This window comes from Myotis myotis, unplaced genomic scaffold, assembly GCF_014108235.1.
Source record: "Myotis myotis isolate mMyoMyo1 unplaced genomic scaffold, mMyoMyo1.p scaffold_m19_p_16, whole genome shotgun sequence".
NCBI lineage: Eukaryota > Metazoa > Chordata > Mammalia > Chiroptera > Vespertilionidae > Myotis > Myotis myotis.
In genome coordinates this window covers 39,558,801-39,568,022 of record NW_023416320.1, presented here as the reverse complement: position 1 = coordinate 39,568,022, position 9,222 = coordinate 39,558,801, and the positions used below count along the sequence as shown (strand labels likewise).

The window sequence follows — 9,222 nt, the reverse complement described above, 5'->3', positions numbered from 1 at the left end:
AAAGCAGCCCCGCGAAAGTTTTCTCCAGCCCCAAGGGTGCGCACGGGGGCCCAAAGGTGCGGAAAGACCTGCGAAGGGGAACATCTGTACACCATCTACCTATGGTTGGGAAAACAAAACAAACCAGAAAAAAACAAAACAAAACACCCCACGAGTCCGGACATCATCAGGACCTCGGGGAACAGGCGGAAAAGAAAGCAACCGCGGCCCGCTCAGAACCGGAGACGCACGCCTCGCGCGATCGGGGCCGCCGGGGGGCTCGCCGCGGACGCCCGACCGCAGGAGGGGACCGAGGATACTGACAGCGCCGTCTACCTCCCCCCGCACCCCCCACCCGCCCGTCCCGCCCGCGGGCGCCCGGCGCGCCAGCCAATCCCGTCGCGCTATTCCCTTCCCTCGGAGGCCCCGCCCCCGCGCCCGGGATGCTGGGCCCCCGGCGTGACGCGAGCACGGCGGCTCCGCCCCCTGCGTCTCTGGCCTCGCCGGCCTCGGGGGGGAGGGATGGTTCCATCATGGCGTCAATGCAGGTGAGAGGAGTTTGCAGCATCTGGGCGGGCGAGGGAGCCTCCGAGAGGATGCGAGCGTTTCGTCGGGGGCGGCGTCTGGGGCTCAGGGGCACCGGGCGAGCTCGGGAGCGGCCCTGGCCGCCAGTCCCCCCCCAGGCTTCGGGCGTTGGGGAGGAGTGAGAGGCGGCGAAAAGAAGGGCGGGGGGGGGGGGCGGCGGCGGCGGGCTCGGTCGGTCGAAGCGGACACCAGCCGGCCGGGAAGTTGGGGGCTAAAGAAGGCGAAGGGGAGGAACGGGCGAAGTTTGGCGTTGGCTCGGCGGCTGTCGCCTCGGAGTCGCCTCCCGCTCGCACAGTTGCCCGCTGCCGGCCCGCCCGCCCGCCGCAGGGATGCCTTCCCCTCCGCGGTCCCCGGCCCGGCGGAAACAGCTGCTCTGGCCGCCGGCGCCGGGGCAGGAGCGGCCCCGAGAGGGGCTGAGGGTGGGGGAGCTGCAAAGGCGTTCCCGGGGAGGGCGCCCGGCGGCCGCTGCCCAGGCCTCCCACGCCGGCCTCCCCGGCTGCCCGGCCCCTCGGCTCTCCCTTGGCCCCTTCGTTTCTCGCCTCTCGGGGACCTTTCCCTCCGAGCCGCCGCTCTCCGCGCCCAGCAGCCCGCGTCCTCCCGGTCCCCGAAGCTGCCCTCGGCCCCTGGACACCCCTCGCCGCCTGCTACGCGACGTCCCCGGGAGCCGAGTCGCGACCCGGTGGACCCCCCGGGGTCGCTCGGCTGCAGGTCTCCCTCCCCCGCGGCGCCCCGCCCCGCCCTGGCGGTAGCGGCCGGGCCCCGGCCCTTTGCCCTTTCTCTCCCCCCCGGTCCTCGGTGCAGCCTCCGTCGGGTCGGAGCTGTTGGCCGGCCCGTGTCACCGCGACCTGGCTTGGCAGTGCGTGGTTTCCCGGCTTTCCAACTTCACGGAGCCCCGATTTCCCGAATCCGAGGAATTGTGTATGTGTTTTTCTGGCAAAGATGGCAACCAGAGTTGGAGTTTGGCAGAGATGGGCTCCACGGTATCCGCAGCCTGAGCCTCGTTTCCCGGCGAGGGCTCCCCGGGTCCGAGCGCGTGGGAAGAGGAGGTGGGACGCGCGTGTGAGTGTCCAGCCGGCGCGCTTGGGATTTTAACGACGGCGCCTCGAGTAGAGAAAGAGACCACGTTTTTTCTTAGAAGGATTTCGTGCTTTTGTCGCTTGAATAATAAGCAGGTCTCCCCGCTCTGGGTTTTACTCCTTTGTAGGCCAGAACAGCGGTTTTCTTTTATCTCTTCTCCTTTTTTTCATCATCTTCCTCTTTTGTGCACATACTTGGGTTCACATTTACTTCTGTGCTTTTGTGTTCACCCCTTTCAACCTGTTCTTCATACAGTTTTGTTTTGTTTTGTTTTTTACCTTTGCTTCGCCCCCTGGACTTTGCTGCAGAATAGGAAGAAAAAAAATTAAGTATAGAACATTCCTAGTTGAAGAGATGTCATGAAATGGTGCAGGGGAAAAACAAGAACAATTTCAGGAAACATTATCCTTTACACTAATCTCCCCGGAGATGTGAGAGAAGTTCCGTCATTTGAGGCCCCAAAAGGAACTGGAACACCAGTTGAACGGTAGCTGGGCTATGTGACCAATTTAAGATGATTTGTATTAAGACTAAAAATATTTGTTTTAAGACTGAGAATTAAGATTAACATCCACGATATTTGTGATGGTATTGCACATGAGAAGTGTGGGGATAACTAATTTGTGGTTAGATTTAGGCTTCAAGTGTCTGGAAAGAGCAGGGTGTTTTTTTTTAAATATATTTTATTGATTTTTTTATAGAGAGGAAGGGAGAGGGATAGAGTTAGAAACATCGATGAGAGAGAAACATCGATCAGCTGCCTCCTGCACACCCCCTTCTGGGGATGTCCCTGTAACCAAGGTACATGCCCTTGACCGGAATGGAACCTGGGACACTTCAGTCCGCAGGCTGATGCTCTATCCACTGAGCCAAACCGGTTAGGGCCAGCAGTTTTGTTTTTAAGAGAAAAATGAGTCAGTAAAGAACTTAATATTGATAATTACGAATTTTACATGGCGACTTAAGCAGTGGGGAAAAAACTTGCCAGTGTAATACTGCATTTTTTTGTGTCCCAAGTCCTACCTTTAACTGTCCTATCACCCTTTATTCCTTTGTGCTTTCTGATGAGAGAAATGGAAAACTGATGTTCCCCAATTTAACTAAAATAAAACTAAGTCTTTCTTTGTATTTGTATTTTTAAAACATCTCAAATTTCTGGTAGTATCTTGACATATACTTTAATATACATAAATCAAGATTTTTCAAACACAACACAACTTTCTGTGGTTCTGTCTTTGGTGAACAAATTTTTTCCTTGACCATCTTATGAGCAAAGCTTAACTTTTTCAGAACAATTAAATTACACATAAAACTGCAATCAAATTTGTTCACTCATCAATAATTTTTTGAGGGCCTATTATGTGTCAGGTACTCATCTAAGGTGCTGGGGATATAGCAGTGAACAGAAGTAGACAAGATTTCTGTCTTTTTGGATATAAAAAGTCTAATTGGGAGAGACAGGAACAAAATATTTAAGTTAATTGCATATTATATTAGAAGGTGATCGTGTTGTGGAGAAAAAGCATGGAAGGGGGTTAAGAAGTGGATATTTGGGGAATTTCAGTTAGAATGCTTAGGAAGTACAGAGTGCACAAATGCTGTGCTCTGACCAAGTCCTTAGCTAAAAAGTTTTCAAATTTTTTAAAAAATACATTTTTATAGATTTCATAGAGGAGGGGAGAGGGAGAGACAGAAACATCAATGATGAGAGAGAATCATTGATCTGCTGCCTCCTGCACGCCCCCCACTAGGGATCAAGCCCGTTATCCGGGCATGTGCTCTGACCAGGAATCAAACTGTGACCTCCTGGTTCATAGGTCGATGCTCAAGCCCCGAGCCACGCCTGCCGGGCCAGGTTTCTTTATTTTAGCCGCAGCAGGGTAATGCTGCTGCGGAAGAGGCTGCTTAAGCAGTAAGAGGAACTGTATTTTGCATATTATACAAATGTAGCATAGAATTTGATTGCTCCGATTGATAAAAATGAGGTATTCTTTAGGATCCATAACTGTGGGTAGGCTTTGCATTTCTCCTTGGAGAGTATGTATTTTAAAGTTGAAGTTGTAACTTAGTATCATCTTAGTCGTGCCTCCCAACGTTTTTTCAGGTTGTGGCACGTGCAGAAAATAATTTTTGAGCAGCACATTAGGATGGGTGAGGTAGTTGGAGGTTGCAGCTGGGTGTGTGAAACACTGAGGATGAGGATCAGTACCCTGGCACACCTGTAATGCTGGGGAAGCCCTCTCTGTCATGTTGCTAGAGTTCTTTACCCTTCAAGATTGTGGTTTTCAAACTCATGTGAGCCCTTTGAGACATGGTTTCCCAGTTTTTAGAACAGTCACAAGTCACTAAGAATTATGTTTTGTTTGTTTTTCTTTCCTTTTAAGATGTGGGGTGGGGGTGGGGGGGAGAGAAACATCCATTTGTTGTTCCACTTACTAGTATTTATGCATTCATTGGTTGATTCTTAATATGTGCCCTGTCTGCAGATTGAACCCACAACTTTGAATATCGGGACGACACTCTAATGAACTGAGCTATTGGGAAAGGGCCAGTTTATGTTTAAGAAACTATTCTTAGAGAATGGTGGGCTCGTGATGGTACTTAAAATTGGTATGAGTTAGATTAAAGAGAGAGATTTACATTTGATTTTGATAATTCTAGAAATCTTAAAATACTAAATGAAAGTTCTTTGTAGCAAATTTTTAGATATAACATTTTAGGGATCTTGATTTTTTGCTACAAACTTTCTGTCTCCAAACTACAAAAGCACTATTAAAGAGAATTTTTATGTGATTCTAAACATTCATAAGAGTATAGCAGTATTGGGGTATTCTGTATTCAGCTAAACCAGCGATTCTCAATCTGTGGGTCTCGACCCCTTTGGGTGTCGAACGACCCTTTCACAGGGGTTGCCTAAGACCATCGGAAAACACATATATAATTACATGTTGTTTTTGTGATTAATCACTATGCTTTAATTATGTTCAATTTGTAACAATGAAATTGGGGTCACCACAACATGAGGAACTGTATTAGAGGGTCGCGGCATTAGGAAGGTTGAGAACCACTGCGCTAAACCATAAAATTGTATTTTGTGTGTTGTTTTATTTTCATTTTGTGTTTAATCTTTTTTTTTTCTTTCCCTATTGGCTCATTTCATTCACAAATATGTATTATAAAGTATTTAACTAACTTAGCCTACTGAATATATTTTCTGATCTTAGAATACAACTGTTTCATTCAGACTTCTCTTACGTTGGAAGTTTTAAATATACGTGGTATACTTTTCTAATTTGACCATCCAGATTTATTTATTAACTTCAGGTGTGGACTCCCTTACGTTATGTCTAAGGCAGGGGTGGGCAAACTTTTTGACTCGAGGGCCACAGTGGGTTCTTAAACTAGACCGGAGGGCCGGAACAAAAGCATGGATGGAGTGTTTGTGTGAACTAATATAAATTCAAAGTAAACATCATTACATAAAAGGGTACGGTCTTTTTTTTTTTTTTTAGTTTTATTCATTTCAAGCAGGCCGGATTCCGCGGGCTGTAGTTTGCCCATGGCTGGTCTAAGGTCTTAGAAGGCCAGTGCATAATAGTTGATGTTTGTCAAATCTAAAAACAATGGTATAATTGAGAGACATGGTCAGTTGAATTACTCTTGTGGATTTTCTGCATTTTCTTCCTTTCTTACCTAATTGGATCTTAGACTATTTTTTTATTTTTATTTTTGGATCTTAGACTATTGACTTGATTTGGCTAGATGGAAGGAGTTTTCGATTTAATAACAAAAGATGGACTATGAATGTGTGCTAATTTTCAGGTGACTTAGAAATAAATTATTTTGGATTATTCATAATTTCATTGCTCATTACTCAAGTAATTGGATGTAGTGATTGAGAGAGGTGGAATATGGGCTCTTACCAACATTACTATTGTAGATATGCTGCCTTTAGAATTAAATTCCACACGACTATTTGTTGATCTCATTATGAAGGGTACAGGATAATCAAAAGTTAGAAAATTGACTGTCATCTTGGATACAGAGGCTTACTGAGCACTGGGGACTTGGGGAATATAGCTAGAATTATGGTATTTAAGAAGTTTGGCTGGGTGTTCTGGCAGGGAATAGGGTTGTTCAGGAGCTGTTGGACCAAGTGCCCAGAGAAAGGGGGAACAGTAGAATTAAAGGTGTTCCCTTTGAATGATAAACATCAGTGGATAGTAGAGTCAAGTCTAAGTGAACAAAAGCATTAGCTAGGATAATCATCTTCGCAGTCATTGTGCTACTCTGTTTTGCAATTAATGAGATGCCTTCTATTTTTGTCCCAAAGTGTGTTTGTGTCTTTAAAAAAACCCCACATATTTTTATATTGATTTTAGAGAGAGGAAGGGAGAGGGGGAGAGAGAAACATCAATGAGAGAAACATGGGTGTAGTCCAATCAACATACCTTTTTTTCTTTTTGTTAATCCTTACCCGAGGATATTTTTCCATTGATTTTTAGAGAGTGGAAGGGAGGGGGAGAGACACAGAAACATCCATGTGAAAGAGATACATCGATGGGGGCCAGGGTCAAGCCTGCAATCGAGGTACATGCCCTTGACCAGAATTGAATCTGGGACCCTTCAGTGTGAGGACCAACGCTCTATCCACTGAGCCAAACTGGCTAGGGCCATATCCTTTCTTTAAAATCATTGCTGCATTTTGTAATTAGAGGTAATTGAAATACTAATTAAAATATAATTTTGCTTTTTTACTACATGAAAGGAAGATATATTGAGCAAATGGGGTATATAGATTTTTTTAGTATGAAGATTTTGCTGTGAGAAAAATTGTTGCATTCTTAAGAAATCCAGTTTAAGGATTCCAATGGAAAAAATTACATAGTGCATATGTTGGTGCCATCTTTGCTCTTGATGTGCTTAGTAGGAACCTCATAGAATTCATGTCTTTATGACAGTTAGTTTGAACTACCTTGATTTGATACTGCTACAGTCCATCCTTATTCACGGATTCTGTATTTTTGAATCTGTCTACTCAGTAAAATTATTTGTAATACTAATAATGGATATTTATGGTGCTTTCGTGGTGATTTACACAACCGATTGGCAAAAAGACCAAAAAATTTCAGTTTCTGGAAGCTCATGTTTCCAGCTGAGTCAAACAAGGTGATGCTCTGCCTTGTTTCAGCTATTGTACTGTAAACAGATGTCCTTTTTTCAGTCTATTTAATGCCAACCCCCCCCCCACACACACACACACACACATTTCTGTCTTTAAAATGGCTCCCAAGGGGAGGACTGAAGTGCTGCCTAGTGTTCCTAATTGCAAGAAGACTGTATGTTAGGTAACCTTTGTTCAGGCATGTGCTGTTGGCCTCGGGTTCGGTGTTAAAGAACCAACAGTCTATACTAAGGTGTCTTTAAACAGAAACACACAGGAACCATTATTATTTTTGGTTGAATGTGACCAGAGGATCACAGGAACCTAACCCTGTATTTCCCCTAGGAACCGTGGTTCAATATTTGCTGTGACTTTATAGAGCATAACTTCTGTGAATTTAATGAGAATTGACTATTTTTATTTAAATTACCAGTTCACCTTTAATTTGGAATGTATTGAAGCCTGGTTAAAGCTGGTAAAAAGTAACATTGTGCCCTGGCCGGTGTGGCTCAGTTGGAGTGATGTCCCGCACACCAAAAGGTTGAGGGTTTTTATTCTCGGGATCAGAGCTTCTTATACCCAGGTTGTGGGTCCCATTCCTGGTCATGTGCACAGAAGGCAGCCGATCCATGTTTCTCTCTCTCTCTTTGTGCATATGGATGTTTCTCTCCCTCTCCCATCCTCTCTTTAAAATCAATTAAACAATTGTAATGTTGCTACATTCAGATTCCCTTTTTTGCCTTTTTCCATTTTCTACTGTAGATCAATACCTCCCCCCAGTTTTTTTCCTAGAGTTGCCAACACAATTTGAGTTACTGGTTTTCAGTTTTGGCATTATATTTTAAGTCACCTGGGAAGCTTTAAACAAAACAAAACAAAACTATCCCCAGAGAGCAATCTTGGGCATTGGATTTTTTCTCAGCTAATGTACACCCTAAGTTTAGAGTTGATCTTCACTACAATGGGGGATTTTAGGTGTGCAGATTTTGTAAATTGGATGATGTAATACATCTTAGACCAGATTCAGAGTTCAGGAGATGGTAGGCATATGAAAGTTGATACATCTGGGGAGAGCTTTAAGAGTCAAATGTGAGCCCTAGCTGGTTTGGCTCAGTGGATAGAGTATCGGCCTGCAGACTGAAGGGTTCCGGGTTTGGTTTTGGTCAAGGGCACATGCCTGGGTTTTGGGTTCAATCCCCTGTAAGTGAGCGTGCAGGAGGCAACCAATCAATGATTTTCTCTGATCATTGATGTTTCTATCTCCCTCTCCCTCTCTGAAATCAATAAAAATATGTGTTTTTTTTAAAAGAATTAATCGTGAGACTGTGAAAATGTTTATACATGTTCCTTGCTGTCCACATAATCACATTTCTATTAAAGAGCATTCATTTCCTGAACTAAATATCAGAGCCAATATTAACTGCCTTATAATTTTAGTGAAATCTCATTTGGTAGCTCAGTGGTTGGCAAACCGCAGCTCACGAGTCACATGCGGCTCTTTGGCCTCTTGAGTGTGGCTCTTCTACAAAATACCACGTGCAGGCGCGCACATACAGTGCAAAGTTGACTTAAAACTTTAAGTAAAGTTTATTAAGTTAATTTTAGGGAACGTTGTGGAGTGAAAGAAGATGTAGTGTCGAAGATTGAGAAAGGTATGTTGAGATGGTTTGGACATATAGAGAGGATGAACGAAAGGAGACAGACGAAACAAGTACACAAGACGAGGGTGGATGGGAGAGTTGGAAGGGGTCGACCTCAGCGAGTGTACCTCAATCAGATTGAGGACGTTTTTAGCAAAGGCCAGCTTAGGAGGACCCTAATTAAGTTAATAACAATGTACCTACCTATATAGTTTAAGTTTAAAAAGTTTGGCTCTCAAAAGAAATTTCAATCGTTGTACTGTTGATATTTGGCTCTGTTGACGAATGAGTTTGCCGACCACTGTGGTAGCTATTTTATTCAAAGAAACAAAGTAACTGCCCTGAGAGTTCCTTGTGGAGGAGGATTAGTGTACCAAGTGCATTAAGATATGGCTGCTGGGTGGTCCTCCGGACTCGGTTATGAGCTAAGTGATTCTCCTATATACCAGTTGTGTACCTAGGTAAACCTACAAATTTTATTTCATGAATCTATGGAGTTGGATAATTACAACCTCAAGTGTTTTTTTTTTGTTTAAAAAAAAATTTTTTTTTAATCCTTGTCCAAGGATATTTTTTACATTGATTTTTAGAGAGAGTGGAAAGGAGGAGAGGAGAAACACCAATGTGAGAGAGACACATCAATTGGTTGCCTCCCACATGCCTCTGACTAGGGGAGGGAACTGTAACTGAGGTACGTGCCCTTGACCAGAATCGAACCCGGGACCTTTCACTTCACAGGCCAACGCTCTGTCCCTCAAGCCAAACCCAAACCATGGC

At 44.6% G+C, this 9,222-nt stretch overlaps 1 protein-coding gene across 4 annotated transcripts in view; it reads left to right on the top strand.

Annotated features, from left to right (window-relative positions):
• Positions 1 to 443: 443 nt before the first annotated feature.
• UBE2W (ubiquitin conjugating enzyme E2 W) overlaps positions 444 to 9,222 on the top strand; it is a 59,558-nt gene continuing 50,779 nt past the window's right edge. For all 4 annotated transcript variants that reach the window (XM_036338549.1, XM_036338547.1, XM_036338550.1 and 1 more), the window contains exon 1: positions 444 to 527. In XM_036338549.1, the coding sequence (XP_036194442.1) occupies positions 513 to 527 (15 nt within the window). In that variant the 5' untranslated portion in view covers positions 444 to 512. The remainder of the gene's footprint in view (positions 528 to 9,222) is intronic.